Source organism: Echinococcus granulosus, assembly GCF_000524195.1.
Source record: "Echinococcus granulosus chromosome Unknown EG_S00028, whole genome shotgun sequence".
Taxonomy (NCBI): Eukaryota; Metazoa; Platyhelminthes; class Cestoda; order Cyclophyllidea; family Taeniidae; genus Echinococcus; species Echinococcus granulosus.
In genome coordinates, this window is record NW_020170408.1 from 611,010 (window position 1) to 636,948 (window position 25,939).

The 25,939-nt window shown below is 43.6% G+C and overlaps 4 protein-coding genes across 4 annotated transcripts in view; 2 read left to right on the forward strand and 2 right to left on the reverse strand. All coding sequences in view use genetic code 11, as the record gives it.

Moving 5' to 3' along the window:
- The window catches only part of EGR_04502 (hypothetical protein), a gene marked incomplete at both ends in the record, with an annotated part of 4,503 nt that extends 4,045 nt beyond the window's left edge, over positions 1-458 (reverse strand). The window contains one exon of the mRNA XM_024493751.1: positions 385-458. Coding sequence (XP_024351865.1) covers positions 385-458 — 74 coding nt within the window. The remainder of the gene's footprint in view (positions 1-384) is intronic.
- Positions 459-8,230: 7,772 nt separating this feature from the next.
- On the forward strand, positions 8,231-9,068 carry EGR_04503 (hypothetical protein; the record flags this gene model as incomplete). Its single annotated transcript, XM_024493752.1, has 3 exons — positions 8,231-8,291; positions 8,359-8,474; positions 8,946-9,068. The coding sequence occupies 3 exons, from the start codon at positions 8,231-8,233 to the stop codon at positions 9,066-9,068; spliced, it is 300 nt and encodes a 99-aa protein (XP_024351866.1).
- A 5,662-nt stretch (positions 9,069-14,730) lies between these two features.
- EGR_04504 (hypothetical protein) lies at positions 14,731-19,673 on the reverse strand (the record flags this gene model as incomplete). Its single annotated transcript, XM_024493753.1, has 3 exons — positions 14,731-14,878; positions 16,523-16,629; positions 19,461-19,673. 3 exons carry the CDS (start codon positions 19,671-19,673, stop codon positions 14,731-14,733), a joined length of 468 nt encoding a protein of 155 aa, XP_024351867.1.
- A 1,054-nt stretch (positions 19,674-20,727) lies between these two features.
- On the forward strand, positions 20,728-24,457 carry EGR_04505 (hypothetical protein; the record flags this gene model as incomplete). The annotated part of the gene is made up of 5 exons (XM_024493754.1): positions 20,728-20,801; positions 22,221-22,346; positions 22,424-22,725; positions 22,820-23,019; positions 24,029-24,457. 5 exons carry the CDS (start codon positions 20,728-20,730, stop codon positions 24,455-24,457), a joined length of 1,131 nt encoding a protein of 376 aa, XP_024351868.1.
- Between the last annotated feature and the right edge of the window lie 1,482 nt (positions 24,458-25,939).

A 25,939-nucleotide genomic window follows, 5' to 3' on the forward strand; every position in this document is an offset into this window, starting at 1 on the left:
CGAGAAACAAGCCAAAACCGCGGTTTTGCATAATACATCGCTAATATTCCATTAAAATTGAAACATTCCTGCTCTCTCATCCTTCCTACTGGCAGAAGAATTGAATGCACTATGTGCATGAGGACATCTGCCAATATATTCTTTACTCCTTGCTGTTAGCCTTCTTACAACGTCATATACCACTTCCATTTCAATGGAGTTGGAACCTCTTTGCACATCGTGTCAAAACAGACGGTAGATTCTGGTAATTTTCTGTTCAATGGGAGATAACATTGCTTCAATTTCATGAAAACATCTGCCATCTAATGACATTGGGTGGGAAATTTGATTTTGTTGAGGACTACTGTGCGAGATCGCCACACCTAACACTTGTCACACACTCACATGCCAACGAATGAGTGAGTGTGCCAAACCATTGCCACATCTACAGCGATGGTGTCACGAGTTGCTAGCGCCATCATTCCACCTCCTTCGTGTGTGTGCCAATATGCGGCTCATGAATGAGGCTGGCAAATAGCAATGAGGCGATGTCAGCCACGATCCATGTGGAACGCTTCCTTACACACACCTGTCTGTGTTCATCAATCTCTGTGACTGCTTTGCAGCCAAGATTTTACTTGACTTCCTCTATTTCCTTGGTCAAATTAGGGCAAGCCTTTCACAGTCCGAATTTAAGCTTACCCCTTGATAAGGCTATCGCGTTGCCCACATACGCAGCTACCAAACTTGCGTGCCTTTATGCCCTCACCGTATTACTTTGAACAAGTAATTTTTGGTGTCAACAACTTCCAGAAGCTAATGTCTCTTCTGCAAGGGGAGGATGGGCCAGCGCTATAAGCAGTGTAAGGGGCTCAGTTCCTCTCTTTTCCACTTCCACCTACATATGTTTGGGAGGTGCATCTAAGCAAAGCAGGCATACTGCCACTGAGGTGTAGTAAAGAATGCTTGGGGAATCATCCACTTTGTGCTGTTCGTGTATGGCGGTGGAGGTAGCTACTGCGTTAAAGATTTCGCAATGCCATATTTTGCAATTGCTTAAACGGGTGTGGGCGGTTTTGCTCCAATCAATCACTGGAACGAGCATCGTATGGTGATAATGTGTGACATGTAATTCTACAAGTCACTGTCTGAATTGGCACTCAGTCTCACGCTTAACCAAAGCAGGAGAAAATAAGATTGCTTTACTCCCGTGACTCCAACTTCGGTTTCACAGAGCCAGTTGTGAATAAATGTATGAATTGCATATTAGTCTAGACAGACACCAAATTTTTCATTTGTTTAATTACGCCTGCAGTAACTGGGGCGTTGCTTTCAACCAGACAGTAATGTTACACGCAATCCACGTCTACCAGCACGTCGTAAGTCACTTGTAAGTGATGTGGTGGATGCAAGTGCCCACAGGGCTGATGGAATGTGCTAGAGGTGATCCACTTAAGAATTGAGTGTGCTTACAGAATATATGAGTATCAACTAATGTCACTTAACCGCCAGAGTGGTGCGGCGACTGCCTACAAGGTGAGAGAATGACGACAGCCAAATGTCGACGCATATGGTGTGAGCACTCGCATTAGCAATGTGGAAATCCTTTGCGAGGGGCCTATGTAGTAGTAGCATTCATCAAGTGATTGTTGTCTGCTGTTCTAAAGACCAAATTTTACCCCTTGGTTTAGGCTGCATTAGGAAGGACATCATACATCACCACTACTACTTGATAAGGATTGAAACACTTGCGCTCAGTGCATCAAAGTAACTGGATGGTAGCGGTATTCTCTCAATCCATCACTTGCTTTTGTTCTAATATAAGCTAAATTGGGTTAAAAAAACGTATTTTGAATAGAGGAGCCTGTGCGAAATCACCACGCCCAGCACTTGTCTCACTCTCACATGCCAAGGGAGGGTTGGGTGTGTTCAACCACTGGCGCATTCACAACGATGTCGTGAGGTGGTGCTTGCACCATCATTCCACGTCCCACTTGCCTGTCATTCTAAGGCTCATTAAAGGGGCCAGTACAACGCATCCGTCCATGCAGGATCGTAAAACAGGAAAACTGTTTCACGAATTCACGACCAGCTGTTTATCGAAGTGGGGGAAATTGCTATTTGTCAACAATGCATATTCTGACTGCGTTATTTATTTGTTTGTCTGTTGGACGGTGCCGGTGAGCTAAAATTGGCCAATCGGCCAAATTAGTGAAAGCGAGTGTCTTAAAGTTGACGTTTTACTCAAGTCTACTTACAATATCTCCCGACCGAGGACAAGTGCCAATTAAATGTTTAGGTTAATTGACACCAACTTTACTCTCTGATAAAGCTGGTGAATTTCCAGCTAATATAGGGGTAGTTGACCTTTCTCTGGCCTGGGTTCCCGCTGGAAGCTGCCGCTATGGCGTCAATTGACCTTAATCTGGCCTCAAAGCTGGCCAGGGAATCATTACATTGAGCAGCCTTGTAATACTTATGTTGTTTGAATTTGCCTTTCAGGGAGGAGGCAAGCAGGAAATTCGAACCTGGTAACTGGATCGCCCTCTCCCTTACCTAGTGACTGCGGCTCCCCTCCTTCTTGAATATTGTATTTTCCCTATACATCTTGTCGTCTTTAATAAAGATGTCCAAAGCAAACCAACCGGGCTTGTATAGAAACGCTAGGAATCGGGACGCGGAGACCGAGGAGTCTCACCCCACAGCCTGACCTTCGCCTTGCCTGGATTTCTGCCAAGAACTGAGTAGTCCTTACATTGCGTCATGTTTCATATTTGGACTACCTTTACTACTTTTGGTCCACTGTTGTAGCTTTTAGCCTCCTATTTCCTCTAACCTTCATGTGTATATACAACTTTATTTGTCTGATTTTTAGAGGTTCAAATCTATTTTGGCACAAGTAGTGTTTTGTTTGTTTTTCTTTGGTTTCCGCAAATGCTTTAATTTTGCATTTTATTGCGTGCCTTGACATTTGGCAATTTTAACTTTTCATAAGCGGGATTTCTTGCCAAATTTGACATTTGCCTGTTGAAAGGCGGCATAATTAGCCTTTTTCACTTACTCTGAGCCAAATATTTTTAAACATTTTGTCAACTACCGTTTTTACTTAGTAAAGCAAAAAATATTCTTATTCGAATTTGAAGTTTTTGATAACCTTTTTAACAGTAAAATCATGACCTAAGTTGCCTTATTTTTCACTTTCATTTCGGTGAACTGGTTAATTGCATACTATCATTTTCCTAAACGCCTTAATTTGGTTTTGCTGTTCACGTTGACGCCGAAGTTTTGGTTAGAAAGCGTCATGTTGGTAGAAAAGAAGAATCCGTAAGTTTTGTGGCTTTTGTTTGTGCTTATGACAATCCGGGACTCTAAGTGGGCAAGGTTTTGTTTTTGTTTTAGGATGTATCTAATAGGCTTCAAGTGACAGCTGAAGAACATTACATTTGAAATTGAGCTTTGCTGTTACACTGTTCTGTTCTCAGGTAAGAATGCATTTTAATTCGTGGGTTGTTGTTATACCTTTTGTGCCTTAACTGTTTCCATCTACATATTTCTGACCCAAGATCACAATTACCATTCTTCCCAAAGTCTTCCCACGACTGCTTTGTGACAGTTGCATTATGCAAGCTGTTATGCTACCCATTTTTGTAGGGTGCGTCGTGTTTTGCGGACGTGGAAACAGCTGCAGTGTCCTTCAGAAAGGGAACTTGAGTACACTCTTCTCCGTCGATGATTTGAGCTGTGACGCCGGAATGTATGCATACGCCGTCTTGCGCAGTGTGAGCGAGCTTGTCGGAATCGTTGCACCCTAGTCAGTGTCATCTGACTATCTCTCTCCCTCTCTTCGAGTGAGACGCTGGAAGTGGCGCGTCTCTTCGTCTTCCTCCTCCTCCTCTCCCTCTGTGGCGAGTGTTTCTGGCGCACATCGCTCCATTTTGATTACATCATTACTACTCATTGTAAGTAGAAGGTGGTGGTGGTTTGCACACATTGGCATGCATATGACATGCTGATTTACTTTAATTGAATCACGGAGGTATAGGCACAAGCAATCGGTTCACTTACCCGCTCCCACCTTTCCTCTCCCCCTTCTCCCTTCGCTATTCTCCCTTGTCCACCCCTAGACGCAAGATGCATTGTCTTTGAGTTCTGTCTTGGGCCTTCTCCATGGCCTGGAGCTGCGACTCCGCTAGACGGTGGGGTGGGCGGCCGAGTGCTGCCGGCGATGACTGTCCTCAGGCGTAGGCCACACTGTTGTCAGGCCCCCATCCTCCCACCCCCTTAATTAACCAATGGACGGTAGGTAGCATTTGTGAGGTCCACCCTCACTATGTGCTCAGTTGACGAGTCTCACGTTGATAGACAAAACCACAGGTAGTCCCCTCCCCTCCGTTCTCGCCTTCCCTCGTGCTCCCTCCCTCCCCCCTCCATCGTCCTCCCTTTAGTCATAGTGTTTTTTTGCACTTACTTGATGTTACCGTACCCCTTCTAACGTGCGGCTTTACTGCTGTGGCTGCTGTTATGTGATTGGCGCACGCCTCGGCGACATGGCCAGAGCTCCGACGTGGGGCGCTCGCTCACATCCCAGTCACGTGGTGATTTGTGTGGGCTTTGTGTCCTTTTTCGCGGTGCGACCCCAATTCTTGAGAGAGGACCTGGCCTGCTTTTAAAAAAACCACCGTGTAGGGAAAACTTGAATGCACAAGTTACTTTACGTTGGATTTGTTATTTAGCGGGCGGAGGAGTGTCTCTCCTCCATTCTCCACGATTAATTATGCCGCATTTCTTGTCGTCGATGATGTCCAACATTTAATCCCCTTAACATCTGCAAAATAACTTGACCATATCACAACTGTTCTTCCTCGCAAATACACCCGTCGCGGACGTGCAGGATTTTCTTATATGTTGTGCCATCCCTTAAATTAAAGTGAAAATGTTCACATTTTCTCAAGTTGCCTGTCTGCAATTGGTAAGGGCTATTGGCATGTCTGTCAGTTAAATTTATTTAAAACCTATAAGTAAGTAAATGCTAATTGAATACCTAATGAGTTACAGTCTCTTTAGCATCTGCTGCAGAGACAGTAAAGTGTTAATGAATGAAAGGCGGCGCTCTTAACAAAGCAGCACATTGAAAAGACCTAGAGCCTCATGGCAGATGGAGACAATTCGTTACTTACACTATGCAAGGTGTTCTACTACCAGACTCACTCACAAAAATTTTGATTGCCCAAACTTATGGTAGTCTGAACAGAACAGCTGCTTTCATGTGCCAGTAAGCATATCAAGAAAGAAATGAACCATCAGCCACATTGCGGACATGGGCGAAACAAATTGCCACAAATGTGATTGTGAAGGCAAACGCCAAAGCTCAGGTTTTCACAGATCCCTCTACCACATGGCAGTGGCCTCCCCAGCAGACTTACTCCGCATCAATTTAATCCCCCTTAGCTTTGTCTATGTAGGAAGCGTCTCTAGCTCCGAACTGATTAGTATCATCAGCATCGGTGCACATTACCGGCTTCTTAAACCACGGTATCTCGCTAGTAGAGGTCACAATCATAGGCCTGATACATCTTGTTCGTATTCCCTTTGCGTCATTCAGTCTCTTTCTTTTCTGCGTCAAAACTATTTCTAGTGCATTTAATCAGGCCTTTGTCATGAGTGACAGTAAATTTTATGTAGGGGAATACACTTCCCAACGGTAACCACTCCGCCTACGCGAGAATAGCCACTTAAGTATTAGAGAAAGGCAGCACACATTCAATTCGTGATTTCTCACAGGTGGTTAATGTATTTTCTTCCCCAAGCTCAATAATATACGCAATTAAAATAATCTGAACATTTTGTGCAGAGACATATAAAAATATGCGGTTAAATGCATACAGGTTGGATGTATACATGATAGAAGGATGGATAAATAGGGAAACTGGGCTTATGTTTCTAGCACCGTATGATAGGCTTTTCGTTAGATGGGGAGTGAAGACATCTTCCTTAACTCACGCTGCAGGTAACTGCGCTAGCGACTGCCCTGTCACAAATTAGGACAAAATCTTTTCCCTTTTATATATGGTAGTTAAATTTGCAAATAACAGTCAAAAATGGAAAAGTATTTGCAGCATCTACTAGATAGCTTGGCATTGCATAATTCAGCTAATCGTACCATGCCAGACTGCAGCAAACAAAAGCGGTTATTTTGACGGTGCCATCAAATACCAAAATGCGGAACACTTTACTGCTCCTACAGCGAATGCTTGAGGGGCTGAAATAAAATAGGAAATCACCAAGCATTTAACTTTATTTTAGTTCAGTTGGATTAAACTGCCAGTCATACTGATAGTCCTTAGCCTTTGTGCGCAGACATTCCGGAGGCTTCAATGCATACTTTACCTTATCCATTACTCCAATTAATTTTAGCTGCAAAGAAACGCATTATGATGTCTGGGTGCATGCACAAAGACAGCTTTCGTTGGAGAATGCACGCAAACCCTCCATTCCACCAAAGTCGTAACTGCCCAGGTGGTTGATGTAAATTTGTCTTTGCGTTTCTACAGGAGATGTATGCGTACGGCTTATGTTCAGTTGAAATTTATGCAATAAGGCAGCATTTACTAATAAGCAAAAATGTCGCGGTTTGAGAAACCACTTGGCTTCGCCCGCAAAGTGCCATAACTTCTCATCCGTGTGAGATCACATATTATTCATATTACTTGAATTGTGTTTGAGGGTTCCCGCATATTTTCACCTCAAAAATTGCAGCGATGTCAAATTTCAACTGCAAGTTCTGCTTAATCAGTCGGTACAAATGATCGGTTAGAATAACATGAAACGTAGAACAAACACAAATAGAAAAGGTTTAATCTTCCACACAAAAAAAGGATTCATTATCGTTACCCCTACACATACATTTATATGGAGTTCTCACACATCCATGTCCTTCCTAGGCTAAGTATTACTGCGTCTGGACAGTGCATACATGCTTCAAAGTCGACAGTGGCAAAAGCCCAGCGAAATCGGCTCTTCAGATGCCAGTTTTTTACAGATCGTCACGCAACCTATAAGTAGGAAACAAGAAACTCTCAAGCATTCCATGATCCAGCCATCAGCCCCTGTTGGGGCAGTTACTTTTCTCACCAACTACCAAAATATGAAGTCTCGGCTATAGAGATTCTGCTTCCCAAATACTCAAGCACATCACACAGTCGCGTCTAATATGCAGGGTGAAAAGCAGTGAAGGACACTCGGCTAGGCCTCGTCATGGAAGAGCAAGAGAGTGGGTTGAGGGACATTAGCAGCTTTGCGCGCCTGCTTGGATGTTTGGCATGGATTCTACTCATTTCCTTCACGTGGTGTCGCACTACACCACACAGTGCCACGTGCATACACCCACATGTCCACTTTTCAAAACCTTCATCCACCTATCCCTGCATTCTACATCTCTTACGTGCACCTCACTCCCTGCCTCACCGCCTAAGCGTCAAATGGTTTGACTGCTTAATCTATAAATCGGGTTGCTCCTTCGTTAGCCCATCTATTCGTCTCTTCGCCTCTCCGTCTTTTTCTCATCCCGTATCCACCCACTGGCTAGTTAGTTCACTGAATGGCGAGAGGTGATTACAGTACGCCTCTGTTGAATTATGTGGACCCACCTACTGTCGTAACATACTTTCTACTGTCCAGAAGCAGTTGGCTGTTAAAAGTTCACAAATTTGACCTTACAAGCAGCGCAAATGTCTGCATGAGACGAAACACGCTCACCCAATTAAACTTCTGCGAGACTTTTCACTTTGCGATTCCACTGAAATGCCTGTTTGTAAGCTATCTGCCTCAACCTTCAAACGTCACTTGCATGAACTATTCACTGGTTATTGCCCCAAGCTCCTACTATTTATGAGAATGTATTTGCTGCAGATTTCGGCACAACTGGATTAGAATGACTAGTTCCATCAAATTCCAGACTTTACTTCCTTTGCATATCTGATAAACGCTAAAGCAATGTTAGCAGAATAATGGAAACAAACTAAAGATACTTGGTATTTGACCCGAATAGGAGAAATTCTGAGCTGACGCATCTCAACCTTCCATCTTTCTACTCTGGTAGATGCAAGGCTATTCTCCACTTTTCAGCTCCTTCACTGTAGCAAAGAGCAAGAGATGAGGACTGCTTTTAATCAGCGACTAAAGTCAGAATAAATCGCAAAAGTTTCGATCAAATACGTGAAAGTGAAAGCTAATGATTGCTATGTGCTTAAGGATGCGTGTCATTGAGTGCGATCTGAACGGGCTGCTGACGAAAGCGTGGAGCTCACCAGTTCGTAAGTCACTGAAATTCTAGATGGGCGATGGTTCATTATAAAAGCATTTTAATGAACAGTTTTGTAGGGGTATGCGCAATTGTTGACACAGCTGCTTACTGGGGTCAGCCTGAGACCGAGTCCTCGTCAAAGCCCAAGCATGAGTCTGAGTCTGTATCCGAGTCCAAGTCTGCGATTCCAGTAGTGCGTGGTCATAGCAACTGTTTTACCGTGGCCTACAGCCCTCAAGTAATTGTCAGTATACTTATAGTACTTCATCTCTGCTACTAGCCAGTAGGGAGGAAACAAGGACTTCTCTGCAGTACATATAGAAGCACTATTCCCGTGCAAGCAACAAATTCCTGCCCAATAGATATACAACCCTTTTCTAACGCGGTTACATTGCTTGTAGTGTCAGGCGATTTTCCCTAAGACGAAAGAGTACATAATACTCGGGCAGTTGATACATACATTACACATACAGAAGGGCTTCGAGCCACTGGCATGGCTTGAAGGCCAGTCTACTGGCTCCAAAACTAAAACCGAGAGCTGAGCAAACAATGAACGCATTTTCCTGTATATTGTCACCTGCGCTCCCGTCAATCGCCCTCCCGCATTGATCGTCACAGTGTAATCGGTACTGTAAGAAAGAAACCCACTGGTCAATTATGTCAGGTACAGAATTCCCTTGTAATTGAGTTTAAACACAGCCTCAGCTTCACTAAACTTTCGTCCAATCGAGAGGGAATTGGATTGGCCGACGCACAACCATCGCCATTTAAGGGAGCACTGACATAAAAGTCGCACTCTTGTCAATTTATAGTCACAGGAACACATTTTTGACCAAACAGTCAACCCTGGAAGGGCTACCAGTCAGACCTCTACTGACGCACCGACCACCACCTCGGCCTCGCGGCCACTACCACCAACACCCGCGTCACAGGCATTTGACAACTCACACTTCCTGACTCAGCAAAAAAATACACTTTTTCCAACAACTCACAGACTTCGGTGACGAAACAAACAAACAAAGCCCCTAACCAAATATGCACAAGCGGGATAAACCGAGAATAGTAAGCAGCTGGTGAAACTTGAATCAGACTATTCAGCGCGGTGTCTGAAGACATTCCATTTGCCCCTTTTCCTATGTCTGCCCACCTGCTCCAACGCATGCCTTAGATTCTCGAGCAGACTAGACCTGGTAAAAATTTCACCACACTTACAAAAGGCAGTGGTTATTTTAGCCTCTTTAAAGCCTACAATGCGAAGCCTCCCATTTGCACAATAGGTTACACTAAAGCGGACATTATAGTAAGTCAAACAATAGAACTTTTCTCATGCATTAAAAATATAGGAGAATTAGAGGTAAAGGCATATTGTCGCATAAAACACCCACATAGAATCTGCTTACACACAAATGGCACGAAAACAACGCATAAATTGCAATTCGGAACATGGCACGGACTAATTGACCAAGAAGGGATTAGTATTTGACGTTGCCCAACAATGCTTCGATGCCTATCAGATGTTACCTTGTTAAAAACAGACAGATTCTTGTCGAATTAGGGGTCCGAAACGCCATTGGCACCATGTGGACTCACTATTTATTTTAATTTTCCCCCATAACAAACGGGCCCTCAACAGCCAAGAACCGGGTCTTATTGATGAAATGAGAAAGACATGTTGAACAATTTAACCTTATGAATCATCCAGCATTACATTTGTATGCCATTATAATTTTTCACATGTGAAATCAAAAAACAAATTTTTAATGTGCTTCATAATTAATGAAGCAAAAATGATGTCAGCTCACTCCGATACATGCGCATGTCAATGCAAATACATGTGCACATGTAATACTTATGTTATTTAAGTGTTTCTTTCTTTAGTGATTGAGGAGCTGCCAACATCCATAGTCCGTAGAAATTTTCTGTGCCCAAGCATCCCTAACCTTGTATCCACCCTCCCACTATTCATTTTAACCAATAAACATACCAAGACCAAATCAGCTTGGGTGCTCGAGAGTGTGAAAGCGAGGGAAGAGGAGATCAACAAGCCTGATTCTACACAAGTGGCAGAGTCGGCGGACCTTCCCTCATTCAGAGACGACATGAACTTCAAAGATTGGTTTAAAACCGATAAATTTAACCTCCATCTTTATCCCCATTGCCGAAGAACATACCCTATTCTCCGCGGTCTCCCCCATGATTTCTTTTCGTCCGCAATAGACGCTGGTATCACCTACGATATGGTAAGGCTGCAATACGTTGGCTCAACTCGTCATCAGTCGGGAAGAACAGACCCTCGCCAGCGACGAAGAGTACACTACGAATTTTTAACATCTAGCCGAACGTGCTTTCAGTAGCTGTCCTCCAAACAAGGTGACTAACTGCATAACCATCCAGTTTAGCCGCGGAGTCCGACCTCCTGATACGGTTGAGAAGCTCTGAGACAAAAAGACCAACTCGCAACCAAGAAGCGGCATGAACTCCGGGCGACCCCGATCCACTAGAAGCCCTAAACATTCTTGCATCCCGTCTCTCCAAGCTATGCCCGTAGACCAGGTAAGGCTTCCTTTTCTCTTTCCTGTCTGCTCTCAAGTGGCATCCATTCATATATGCAGGTGCCTTATAAACTTGAAAGACATTCCTGCAACTTTCTTCTCTGCCCGGGTTCAGCTGGACTAGTAATAAATATCCAAGCTTATCCTACCCTTTGTAACAGGATTAGGATTCTCTCCACTTCTACAAAATTATTTTCAGTAGAAGGAAGGGAGATGTCACTTAAAGAGGAGGCGTCATTACGCGTGTGTGTATAGGGAGGGAAACCTGGATAATGAAACTTATTACATGTCTCGAACTCGCTTGGGACGTGATACTTGGTGCTGATTTCCAACGCCACACCAAAGCCGCCTTAAATTTTGTAGAAGGAGCCTTTTTTACTCACTGAGTCACCAAGGCCAACGTAGATACTTTGCTACCGAAAGATGACGCAGATGACGTCTGCGTCACCTTTTTGAAGCTGTAGACATTCTCATGAACAATCTCGTTAAACTTTGTGCGCAGAAGATCCACATTTTCAATGACAAAAGGAACGAAATTTGTGAGCCTTCGCTTAAGTATGCGAACATCTTCTCATGGCAAGGTGCTAATCTGGTAAAAACAAATATTGTCAAGCACACGACCGATACTGGTGAAGCTAGACTAATCTGGTAGCGAACTTTGCTGGAAGAAGTAAACCGTCTGGTTGAAGAGATGATTCTATCACCCCAAACGGAAGGGCTATAATTGGCGTCTGTCCTTGGCAAATACTCCAGTCCCTGTTCTGCAGGAGAGCTACTAACAGCTGAAGCGACACTGACCATGAGCCATCTGGAATGATTTTATTGCAAGGTTTCCCTATCGTACCTGCATAAAGTTACCAATAAAATGAACTCGCTACACATCTTCCACTTCTCCACTTAGTAGGTATAGCTCGAATATTTACGACTGGGCAGCTCCGAAGTGAGAATAACGGAGCAAGGAGGAACAGATGCGAAACCCTTCCTCACGAACCTTTGCTAAATCCCGCCCTTCCGGATATAAGTTTGCTTTTAGGCCAGTGCGTCTTCAACTGTTTATGGATAGGCGTGATGGCCAGCACATTTCTCTGTCCCTGTAATCATTTCCCATAACGGACGAAACTCTTTCTTTATTTGAATTGCCAAGAGGGATCAGTGACTCTAAAGTCAGTTATCGCCTTGGCTGCATGGAAATTTGATGAACAGCATGGCTAGCTCGCGGGTGTTTCCTTGGAACACAGACTGCGTTTTGATGGCTGATGCGGGAGGTTGAGCACGAGGAGCGTTGGAGACTACGCTCAAAAGTGGAGAGGGGCTGTGCTTTTGCAGCTGCTGCCTTCTTCTTTCAAGTTAGAGGGGCATTTACCATGGAAGCACGATTAAGTGCGTTGTAGTTACTTTGAGTGTGGAAGTTTGTTCAGTTGTCTTTTCATTTGACTGCATTGCTACCGGTTCTTCTAAAACACCACTCCATCCACACACCTCGCGGATGTCCCAATACTCTTTCAAATTATAGTAAAATGAGGCATTTACTAAAAATTTGTCGTTGTATGAGTTGCTTGGTCAAATTTGTGGCACTGCTTTTCCACAAGAGGCGGCTTCAGAACCAGACCTCCTTATTGTGAGGAGAGCACATGTTACCCTCACATTGAATGACGCAAACAACTGAAGAAAAGTTCCCTTTCGGCGTAATTTCTAGGGATTAGTAAGTTGTCTTCTCAAATAGCATGTTTGCTGAATTAGTCACAACTACATTCTAGCATCCTTTCATCGAGACCCTAGCTTGCAAATTCTATAATGGAGCGTTCTGTCTTTAAAAGTAAACAAGTTAACGCAGCATTATCCACTTGCGTGTCTGCCTCCCTTTTGTCGCCATACTTTCTATTCTATTTTGCACTTGATGATCTGATGTCGAGAAAGGTTAATGACCAACGCCTAGCAAAATGTGGATAAGGGAGTAAGAAGGATGGACATGACGTGGTTCCTCCATCTTTATCTCCACCCACCACTCGTCTCCTTCCCTCTCCATATCCCCCTCCTTCTATCCCTCGCGCTTTTCCAAAGGTTCGGTTTTGGAGCATGTAGTATAAGCCATGAGGTGTAAAATCCTGCCTTGCGTTGCGCCGTAGATAAGGGTTGTGAAGAGGCTCTTCTTTCAGTTACTTGACTAGTCCTGCCGTTTCCCTAGAGTAGATGGTGTTGCTATCACACAGTGGAGCAGTCCACAGTAGGTAAAGCTCAACCGTAATTGCTGTCTGGCCTATGCCAATTGATAGTTTGGGTCTCAGATTTATCACACACAGAACAGAAATATTTTCACTCAACTCCTGAATGCAGAAGTCATTTTTATTAAAAGCTTGGAGTCAAGCGGAGAAGAGGGGAACCAAACCAGTCTCAACTGCATCGGGTACTTTCAACCGACAGTTTATGCGGGCTCAATCATGGTGCGAGGATAGCAGAGTATCCAATGCACGACATCATGCCAATAGACTCAACAACACATTTTGTTGCTTTGTACTGTGTGGCTAAACAATTACACGCATTTCGCGAGCCCCTACTACTAAAAGCGAATGATTGCAGACGGCTCTGCTGAAAATCGCACTTGACAGTTTAATCGTGAAAGGTTTAATTACCAAGCGATACAAATTAGCAAGATTTAATCTAGAGATGGGTATTTTGGGCTTTAGTAAATGACTTTTAAAAATCTGGGAAGACATGACAGCCAGAGCGTTCTTTAACCTCTTTGCCATTTGCCTACTTCTTCCGGCAAATTGGTAGAATCGGAGCATCTTGACAATCTTTGTCACGCAGTTTGGTTGCTGCTTGGTTTACTCGGTGTCTAAAACTTACTAGTGAAGTATGATTTATGCTTTTTTCTTAAAGGGCAGAGGAAACAAGAGGTTTACTTTTGCTTGTGAGTGCTCTGAACAAATTGTTTTTGTGCGTCAACATTGGTTTCTTGTGCATCATCTACTCCATTGAGTCAATCTACGTGGGCTAATGGAAACACGGCGTTAGCCTTCACATTCTCCATCATAATCGCAGCACAGCATTGGATACGGAGAACTTTGTTTGACTTTCTGTTGGGACCGGCTTTTACGTGCTGCTTACTTTATCTGGATCGTGGACCTCATTTCATTCCCAAACAGTAGTGCAGCTGTACAAAACCGCATTACACCATGACGAACTCTGTGTAGTTATGTGTGGAGTTGTGTGCCGTTGTCTACGTGGATTGCTGGGAGGGTGATTGTGACCACACAAGATGCATGTTTGCTGCGAGGTGATGTGATTGACAGTGTGGTGTGGGGGCGGGGATGCACAGCTGTAATGCTCTACGCTAGACCCCCTTTCTTATTGACTTGAGTCTACTTGAACGTAAATAATTTTACTAGTGATTTTGGTTGCTTCCTTATTCCATGAATCACTGTTATATGTCAGGCGATGCGGGTGGTCATGTGGGTCAACAAAGTCCACCCGCCAAATTAAATAGGTCTTCTTTTTAACCGCTGTAACCCATTCTTTTGTATGGGCTACAAACAAATTTGCTTTCTTCACTTCTTTGCCAGTGTGACCATCGAATGTGTGCAAGCGTGAAGAAGTAGATACCGAATTGTCTCAAGTTAACACCACGCTTCTCACTTGATCTCACCTTCGTCGTTCAACTTTCATGCCCAGGGTTAAGAAGTGGCTGATGTGATCAAAGCGATGACAAAAATCGCAATTAATTGGCGCGCAATGACTTCACAAGCATAGCTTTTGCACTGAGTGGTTTGAGGCATAGAGTACGGGTAGCGTTTGACAAGCCATGCCTGTAATCCCAGTGCAGTTCCTCTAAGAGCTCCTCCACCAAATTCAAGTACACTGTCACATCGCCTCATTTAAATTTTTTGTTTGCAGTATTCACCTGGGTCCATTATACTGCAAAAGCTCTCTTTTTTGCCCTTTTATTATTACTTCCCTCCTAATTATGATATGTTTGGCATTGAGGAGGAGCATTTCTTTCATCTGTTCAGCCCTAACTTTGGCCATATCTTTCACGCGAGTGAGGCTTTAAAAGTATAAGATGATTTCTCACAAACCAAGTTAACAGACATTGTGGTGAAGCAGCTGGAAGAGGTGGTCATTCGTATCAAAGATTTGATGTTGTTTAAGCCTGGTGTGAGTGAAAACGCCCTCCAAAAGTCCATGTTCACCGGTATGAAGGCTGCTGCTAGGAGAGTATCCCGCAGATTGACACGATAAAAAAAGCCAATCATAAAAGGGATTTGCATGCATTAAAAGGGCAATTCCTTATTTTGATGCAGACCACCTGAATTAACAAAATGGGTGGTTTTGAAATAAATGGGTGACGCTTGAAATTCACTTCATGGAAGTGTGTAGATACTATGCAGACCATGTAGGCATGATACGAAGGCAAAAAACGAGCAGATGTGAAGCCTTCACCGGTCAAACAATGTACCTGGTAGGTACAATTAACATGCAGACTATGTTGTCCCGACCGCTTCACAATGACCCTGGATAACTCTACTCTGTTTCTCCCAATTTCCACAAAGTTTATTTCTTGTTATTTTGATTGGATGGAATGAGGTAGTACGGATATTTACTCCACTCGCATGTGCAACATTTCAGATTCTCAGATAAGGGGGACCTCCTGACAGGGTTGCAGTTTATGAGAAACAGTCACAAAAAAGCTGGGAAAACCAGGTTGGATTGACACCAAGAATGTTGACCAGTCAAGCAAAGTTGTGAGATAAAACCAAACTTCGCTGCACAATTAGAATGATGGATGTGGTCCGGATGACGTTATCAATATTGCAATCTCTACCAAATAACGTCATTAAATTGGAGAGTCTGCCCTGAAGCAAAACCTGTTTGGTGTGACACGTGTTGGGGACTGGCACCTCCTTCTGTCTCACATCTGCTCCTCAGGCAGATTTAGCAGTTATTCTTGCTTTTGATAAAACAACCCGGTCTTACCCCACCATAGCTGCACAGTAAAGCCACTTTCTCAAAGGCAGAAATAAATATTACATCCCAAGGCGGTCTATGCATTTCAGCACTGCTCAGAGCAAAATATCCTTCTTTGAGCATTTCATAATCCATTTTGGTATTTTTCAGCTATTATTCGTGTGAAGATTTGGTGATTAGAAGGGTTACGATAACATCAAGTAAGTTCAAAAAACGATTAAAGGGAGGAAGGGAAGAGGGAGAGGGTGAGAGGGCAAGGAAAGGCGAGAGGGGAGGGGACCACCGCGTGGCTTTGTCTATCAATGTGAGACTCGTCAATTGAGTATATAGTGAGGGTGGACCTCACAAATGCTACCTAACGTCGATTGGTTAATTAAGGGGCTAGAAGGCCTGACAACACTGTGGCCTACGCCTGAGGGCAGTCAGCGCCGGCAGCACTCGGCCACCCACCCCACCGTCTAGCGTATTCGCAACTCCAGGCCATGGAGAATGCACGTGATAGCACTCAAAGACAATGTATCTTACGTCTAGGGGTGGACAAGGGAGAATGGAGCGAGGAAAGGTGGGAGAGGGTGAGTGAACTGATTGCTTGTGCTCATACCTCAGTGATCCAATTAAAGTAAATCAGCATGTCATATGAGTACCAGTGCGCGTATTGCATTACCACCTCCTACTTACACACAATAAGTAGTAATTATGTAATCAAAAATGTGGCGATGCTCACCAGAAACACTCGCCACAGAGGGAGAGGTGAAGGAGGAAGACGAAGAGAGGCACCACTTTTAGCATCTCACTCGAAGAGGAGAGGGAGAGAGAGTCAGATGGCACTGACTAGGGTGCAACAATTCCGACAGGCTCGCTCACACTGCGCAGGACGGCGAATGCATACATTCCAGCGTCACAGCTCAAGCCACCGTCAAAGTGGAAAAGAGAGTCGAAAAGGGGTAGGGAGGTCATGCATTAGACAAATAGACAGCAGGACGAAAAGGTAGGTCAGCAGACGGAGAAATAATTAGCCAGGCAGGTAGGACAATAAAAAACCCAGAACGAAGCACATTTTCCAACCTCTGCATGCCTGCCCGCCCACATTTCCACCTAAACCTTTAGCAGCCACGTAGCCAAACAAACGCGCTGGCGAATAGTGTGTAAGTAAGTAAGTAGGTAAGTAAAACTTAATGCTTGCAAGCAAACGAAGATGCGAACGAGATTAAACCCGCACCAATCGCTGCCAATACAACTCGTCAAATAACTCTCAGCCAAACGGCAAAACAAATGCTATTAGTGACAGTAATAAAGTCAGGGATGGAGGGAGAGAGGCTGGAGATGACACAGGGACTACTGCATCAAGACAGTAGGGGATGCAAAGTACTTACATGGCCTACAAAGTACTTGTCATGACGCCGACTATCCCTTGGGCACCTCATTTATTTATGAGTATTTCAAAGGCAATCGTGCCAAGATGCTTCTTTTGACAACACTACATGCACACCGTTCGATGGGTCACACGAGGAGCACTAAACACGGTCAGATTCACACAAAGGAGTATCATTTCTGCACTCCCTACTGCCTCTTCTACCAAAAACATCAAATCAACTGAGGGAACCGACAAAACTGCCCAACATAAAAGCGCACCATGCCCACATTATCAAACAAATTATAGGAAGAAGAAGAAGAGGAAGAATTATTTGGGGGTAAGAAATATACTTATAATAAAGACAGTCACGCGGGTTTTGATGCAACCTGCTGTATCACAATCAATCAACATCCAGTATGCTTCATTTATCGGCAGCAGTGGCTCCAGCATACCTTGAATTAAAGATCCCAACAGCAGCAACAGTGGTAATATCCTACCCAACTCGCAATCAGTAGAAATACTACGCACATACTCACTACAACCAGCCACGCAGCCTTTCCCCATTCAGTAGCTAGGACAACAATAATGCTTCAAGTACTGTGCAAAAGCACGCCAGTTACGCCTTTCAGTGCAATCATGAACACAAGTGGCATGGTGCATTACAAGAATGCATGAATTCAGTCAATGGCACGATTGAATGCGAATGAGCACAAGAATCAAGACTGCCAACAAGACTGCTGCGTGAGGCCACCCAAACAGCCAGCAGTGGCAGAAAACCATCGTTGATCAACATTTGCACAAACAAATGTACGAAGTGAGAAACGAGGGAGTAAGAAGCGGAGCCAACGAAGGTACAGTTAGTCTCAGTCCTCCCACATGCCATTTCCACACGATGAATCGCTACTATCTGCTGCATACACAGTAAACCACACCTAACAGCCAGGAGGCACACATCATCAAAGTAAATAAATTCAAAACATATATTATGTAATTCATCGTAAATGTACATACATGTATCACTGTATACAATTGTAATTTGGCAGACTGGAAGAGAATACAGGCAGCATACTACATTACTTGCATCAAAATATGTAGAAGAAAACGTTTAAGGCCCAGAAGGTATAACAACAACTCACGAATTAAAATGCATTCGTACCTAAGAACGGAATGGGGTAACAGCAAAGCGCAATTTCAAATGCAATGCTCTTCAGATGTCACTAGGAGCCTATTAGAAGCATCCTCAAATAGAAACAAAATCTTACCTACCTAGGGTTCCGGGTTATCGTTAGCGCAAACTGAAGCCAAAAAAAACTTGCGAACTCTTCCTTTTTTTACCAACATAAGACTTTCTATCCAAAATTCTGGCGTCAATGCCAGCAGAAAAAAAGTACAAGCGATTAGGAAAGTAGTAGCATGCAACCAATCAGCTAACAGAGGGCAATTTAAACAGGACAAAATACAGAGGGAATGCGAAAAAAAGGGACAAAATTAGGTCATATTTTATTCTTTAAAAGTTGCTGCATATTTTACCTTTTAACAAATATATTTTTAAACAGGGCAAGGGCAGCAGTTAACAAATTTTTTTGCAAATACTTGTCGCGAAGTGCCTACAAAATTCAGCATGTTGAATTTGGCAAAAAGGTTTGCTTACAAAAAAATGAGATTGCGAATGTCAGAAGACATGATGAACTGCAAAATTAAAAGCATTTGCTTCAATCAAAGAAAGACCAACTTAACAATAGGTGTAGTAAAACAGATTTGGACCTGTTAAAAATCAGCTAAATTGATATACATACGTTCATGAAGATTAGAGGACATAAGAGGCCAAAAACTGCAACAAAGGCTTAAAAATGGGGAAAGGTATGAAGTGTGAACCATGAAGCTATGTAGGGATTCTTCAGTCACTGGCAGGATTCCAGGCCAAATTGAGAGCAAGCTACCAAATAAAGAGAATCTCCGGCCAGAATCAAGGTCAGTTTAAGGTAAGATTGCGTTACACTGACCCTTCCTGGCAGGAATCTAGGCCATGGAAGGGTCAAGTACCACAATATAAACTGGAAATTCAACATGAGCATAGTGATAGATGTTTTAATGCATTCAAAGCAATATACTCTCTATCAATTAAGAAAATGCCATTACCTTTGACAAATGCTTTGATGCTTTGAGTACAGCGGTTTCAATACTTATGAAGTAGTAGTGGTGGCATATGATGTCCTTCCTAATGTACTTCAAACCGAGAACTACAATTTGGCCTCTATATGAGCAGTCAGCAATCGCTTGATGAATGCCACTGCCACATAGACCCTACACAATGGAGTTGCACACCGCCAATTTCAGTGCCCTCACCATATGCGTCCACATTTGGCTCTCGCCGTTCTCTCACCTTGTAGACAGCCACCTCACCACTCTGGTGGTTAGGTGACATTAACTGAAATTCATATTCCCTGTAGGCGCACTCACTTCTCAAGTGGATGACTTCAAGCTCATCCATCACCTTTGTGAATACTTGCACCCACAACATCGCTTACAAGTGACTTACGGCGTGATGGTAGAGGTGGATTGTGTGTAACATTACTGTCACGTTGAAAACAACGCCTCAACTAGTGCAGCAGGCGTGGATTGGGCAAATGGACAGTTCAGTGACTGTCTAGACCAATACGCAATTCATGCATTTGCCCACAACTAACTGTGTCCACCCGAAGTTGGAGTCACGAGAGTTAAGCAATCTTATTTTCTCCTACTTTGGTTAAGCGTAAAACTGAGTGCCAATTCAGATAATGTCACATATTATCAGAATACCACGTCCTCATTCAAATGGACTGCTCGTTCCATGTGCATGGAAGCAGAGGTTGATTGGAGCAAAACCGCCCACACCCGTTTAAGCAATTGCAAAATATGACATTGCGAAATCTTTAACGCAGTAGCTACCTCCACCCCCATACACGAACCGCACAAAGCGGATGATTCCCCAAGCATTCTTTACTACACCTCAGTGGCAGTATGCCTGCTTTGCTTAAATGCACCTATTAGGTGGAAGTTGGCAGCATGTACAGACCTTGTGTCTGAGCAGTCTTCGTTGGTCCCTGAGGCGAAACGAAACCCCATCCAGCAATTGATACACACATTTGACACTTAGCCCCTCCCAAACGTATGTAGGTGGAAGTGGAAGAGAGAGGAGCACTGAGGCTGTTACAATACTTACAGCGCTGGCACATCCTCTCCTTGCTGAAGAGATATTAGCTTCTAGAAGTTGTATACACCAAAAATTATTTGTTCAAAGTAATACGGTGAGGGCATAAAGGCACACAAATTCAGTAGCTGCGTATGTGGGCAACGCGATAGCCTTATCAAGGGGTAAGCTTAAATTCGGACTGTGAAATGCTTGCCCTAATTTGACCAAGGAAATAGAGGAAGTCAAGTAAAATCTTGGCTGCAAAGCAGTCACAGAGATTGATGAACACAGACAGGTGTGTGTAAGAAACCGTTCAACATGGATCGTGGCTGACGTCGCCACATTGCTATTTGCCAGCCTCATTCATGAACCGCTTGTTGGCACACACGAAGGAGGTGGAATGATGGCGCTAGCAACTCGTGACACCATCGTTGTAGATGTGGCAATGGTTTGGCACACTCACTCATTCGTTGGCATGTGAGTGTGTGACAAGTGTTAGGTGTGGCGATCTCCCACAGTAGTCCTCAACAAAATTAAATTTCCCACCCACTGTCATTTGATTGCAGATGTTTACCTGAAATTGAAGCAATATTATCTCCCATTAATCAGAAAACTGCCAGAATCTACCGTCTGTTTTGACACGATGTGCAAAGAGGTTGCAATCCCATTGAGGTGGAAGTGGTGTATGATGTCGGAAAGAGGCTAACAGCAAGGAGTAAAGAATATATTGGCAGATGTCCTCATGCACATAGTGCATTCAATTCTTCTGCCAGTAGGAAGGATGAGAGAGCAGGAATGTTTCAATTTTAATGGAATATTAGCGATGTATTATGCAAAACCGCGGTTTTGGCTTGTTTCTCAACAAGTTTTGATGCCGCTGGTGCGTAAGAAGTTGCATACCTCTAATTTCATTGCTCTCCCCATTTGTGTCGACATCTGTCTCCCGTCCTTTCCTCACTTTGTGGCAGCCACCGCACATATTCCTGGTAAGCACACTCATTCCTCAACTGGGTGACTAACAGCACAGCAGTTACTTTTGCAGCGAAGGCTTGTTCCACTAACAGTTGTGGATTTCTTGCCTTTCAATCTGTTTCGACCAGGAGAAACCACTGCATCAGCGCCTTGTGCCTTCATAAGTTTTGCCTCGGCTACTTCGTAAAGCAGTCTGCCATTATCAGGATACATCTGTATCCTCTCTCCGAAAGTTGTGGAAAGCAAACGATGTTAATGCCCAAACTCTCTGCCTTTGAAGAACCTGTCGGCGAAGCATGACAATACGTCTCTCTGTGACATTCCACAATACCGCTATGCATGCCATCTTCCTCTGACCAGTCTCTTTTGTCCGATTGACTGAATGCCTCATTAAGGACACGTAAAATTGTAATCATAGTGGAAGCTGTACATTGCCAGTCAGCGGATGGCCGACTTAAGATGCGTTTACAACTGGTGCAGGCATGGACCGCGCGAATGGGCATCTTGTACCAGTTTGGACTCATACAAAATTCACAGTACCTTCAATGCCTGCGTAACCAAGACAAACAATTAAAATGATAACCTAGGCATTGTATTTAACTCCAAGTAAAGTACAAAATTAATTGCCGCTAATCGGCGTGCTCAGGTGCTCCCATCTTCCACCCACAACACCCTGCCCATCGCCCTCTTCAGGTCTGCTCAATGGCCTCTCAACACAACGCACAACTTCTTCGTGGGCACTCATCCAATTATAGGTATCTTGTGTTAAACATAAAAGGCACTTCGTCGCACCCTCTTACATCACATTACTTCCCCAAACGATGGCGACAGTCCAGTATTCAGACGAGAGTGAAGGCTCATCTCTGAGCCACAAGTTTTGCCTCTTACGTGAAATGGGCAAGCTAATTGATCTTCGAATTACAGTGAGTTGGTGGACATGGAAATTACGCTTCGACTTCTAGCCAGAGGACGGCAATTACGTGGAGGCACACCGACTCATCGCAGACGCCACGTTTCCACTTTTGATGAAAGCATTATCATCTCAGAGAGGTGAAATTGCAGTCCAATGGAGACGATTTTCTAAAGAGTACCTACACATTTTTTCTCTTTTGTTAACCTCCTTTCAGCATTGTGGAGGCTGCCATCAACTACGCGTACACAGGCAGCATCACAATCTCTGCGGCAAATGTCACACGAATCTATCTGCTGGCACATAATCTCGGCTCCGACACCATCGTCAAATGGTGTGTGGATTTTCTAAGGACGAGGTGGGTGAAGCTTTTCTGGGAGTTACAACCGACTGTCCTAAGGACTTCTCTAGACAATGTATCAGAAGTGTGGTCAGTAGCCAATGTGGCTCCGAATCGTGGATTGATGGAATTGTGCGTTCCGTTGATGACAAACCACTTTGAAGCTCTGTGTTTGCAAAGTGAGATACTGATGCAGACAACAGGAGAGTATTTTGAGGTCCTGCTGAAGGAAAAAAACCCAAGAGGGCATGAGTGAGGAAACCAAATTTCAAGCGATTTCTAAATGGCGGGATGCAGGACGCAGCGGGTGTGATATGGAGGAAAGGACAAAGGCGTTTGCAATGATGGTTTCCAAGCTTAACGTGAATAAGCTGTCTCCACCCTGTCAAACCGAGTATTGGAAATTTGTGGAGAAATATTCAGGAATGCTTGCTGCAGGTGAGCAACGTGAGCGTGTAAATAGTTTGAGGGATGTGAGTGGAAGGGATGGGAAATTTCGTTGGATGACTGTTTGATGCAGCAAGGCACACAAAGTGGAGGAGGGATGAATGACCATGCGATAAATGGATTCGGATCAGACTGCCGGATTGAATGAATGGAGGAAAAATGAGCGAATGGATGAATGATGATGAATGAATGCGAGATGGATGAATGAACATGCAATGGTTGGATGCATGAATGCTGATTAGGTGTAGGAAAATGGAATAATTAAAATGGAGATTGTAGACGGGACTTGAGTTAAACGATGGCACTCTCTTTACCACTTTTCTTGCGAAACACCATTTACACCTCCATTCCACGATTTCTCAGGAGCTACCTTACCAAACCCTGCAATGAAGTCGGAGGGCGATGTCATGAAGCAGATACCTCACCCTTCCTCCAACTGTCCACCACGTTTCAAGTACATAAACCATTTCTCCTAACAACGTGACCACTCTTTCCAAATCTGAATAACCGATTCGATAAGTTCTGCGAATTTTATGATCTGACACTGCAGAATTGACCTTATCATAACATTAATGACCCTCTGTACGCCTCCACTATGCTGATTCTTTCTTCTTTTGATCGTTGGAAGGGATGAAGCTTTGAAATCTGACATTGTGAAGTCTGTGTGGCAGTTACAACCGGACCTATCGTTTAATGTTACAGCTCCATCCTGTATGGAACCTTATAACGGACGGACTGTACTGAATGGTAAATCGAACAGGTGACTTCATTCCCCTACCTTCTCGACAAAATTTATGCCATCTCTCATGATGGTGCCGAAAGATATCTTTGGTCTGTGAATTACCAAAATGGCTCCATTTCCAAAATCCCTTTTAAAGGGGAGAATCGCAGAAGCTACTCTTTCGCGGCGAGAAATGAATCAATCTTCATTTTTGGCGGCCTCCCTAATAGATCAAATACTGCAATTCCTACTTGCGAAAAATTGAACACCGACACTGGTGGGTATGTTTGATGAAGCTTGGTCGCCCATTTTAGGCTCACTCGACTTCCAGTATGCCAAGAGCGTGTCATGGTAGCTCGGCCGTAAATATCCCAGCTATCAGAATCGTGGTTGTTGGTGGATCCCATAATTATTATTCAAATTACCTTTTAAATTCTGCTCAATTGTTGATAGAAGATCCTTTGGATGAGAGTAGATGGCGATGGATTGAGCTGAACCCGATGTTAGAGGGACGCTCCAGACCAGGAATTGCCTACTTTAATGGATGCGTGGTGGTTGCTGGAGGGCAATCTGGTAAACTGCATATCACCATTGAATGTCTCCCCCTGACATCAATTGAACAACCCACAGCTCGGTGGACTCGCCTTCATGGAGTTGATAAGCTGTTCCCGATTTTTACATCGCTTGTCACATTCAACAACAGGTTGATAATGTTGGATGGGTTTTTCGTTCCAACACTTTAGAGGAGTAAGGCACTCAGTGTACTAACCTAAATATTTTCAATTATTTTGTAGCGTCCAACTATGTTGGGGGCGATGCGTACGAGTGTTTGTCCACAAAAGGGGTAAATATTTCATTTCTAAGTGGGAATTAATGATTGAAAAGTTATGAATACTGTGAAATTTGTAGGAAAACTCACTGGCCAATTTTACATGGAAGCCTCTATTTCGGGTGGACAATTTGCGATATCCCAAACTTCTAGTCACAAGTGTATAGCTGGACGAAAGTTAACATGCCTGCGATTATAAGAATATTTCTTTCCATTTCTCATTTGTACCGAATTGCCTCTAGTTTGAAAAATCTCTACCTAACATGAGGGTTTTATTCCACTGGGGGATATGCAAATTGTACTTTGCAGTTATAACTGTCATTTTTGCAAGTCTTTGTTATGTATTGGCGCGATGACTTATAAATTTAACATTTAGAATGAATTGCAAATCTACTGCAGAAGTATATTTTGCAATAGAATTTGCCTTGTCGACTTTTGTAATCAAAAAAAATGGCGGTTGCTTCACATCTAACAAATATATAATGCTTAGAGATTTCGGAAAAGTGCTAAGGCATTGGCAGACGGAAAAAGCATTTTTACCTCATAAAGCAAATGAGGCGCAATTTTTTGAAACCATGACAACATATTAACTCAAATTTGTATGATAAATGCAGGTGTCTGAACCAAAGTCAGAGGAATGAGCCAGTTTTAGACGGGCGTGTCTGCAGTTCCAGTAATGGTTGGTCAAATTTGGCTTTTTAGCTAGTTGCAATGGATCCAACAGGCCTGTAAATTCCATGGCACAGCTGGTAGAAGTGTGCAAAGTAATTCCTCATATTACAGATACATTTCACTAAGGTGCAGTATTTGTCCTGCGCTGCCATTACAATAACCTGTCACCGATGTGTGTACCGAACACAATAGTGAACCATCTTATCGTGCAACAGAGGTGGGTCTTTAAGCCTCGTTTTAACCTGTTTCCAAATGCTTTCTGCCGTAAATTACTTGCCATCCAATGTGGTCTCTTTCATCGGCAGTCACTGTGACTAGAAAGCTAAACGTGACGAAAACTAGGGCATCCTGTGGACAAGCCGACCTAATTTGACAATATAGTCGCATTTTTGTATTTGAGGTGATAGCTTACGTGACTTTCAGCATTTCATTCCACATAAACTTGTGGGCTTGATCCACAAATATCCGTTCTCGTGTTTGCATTGATTTCAACCCTTGAGGTAGAGCTCCTCATTTCCTCCCTGATCCCCCAAGGCATGCATTTTCCTTCGTCCTCTACTACTGACGTCAGTTTTTAATGAGAATCTGCTGCTGTGTCGTTAGTATCAAAAAAGGGCAGTTCTCTGAGGCGAGTCTCCTTTCTACTTGATTCAAGTAATATTTCGTCAATGACATCTGAGTTCATTGAGGTTAGTAAATGGAAATGACTAAAGCCGACATGTTT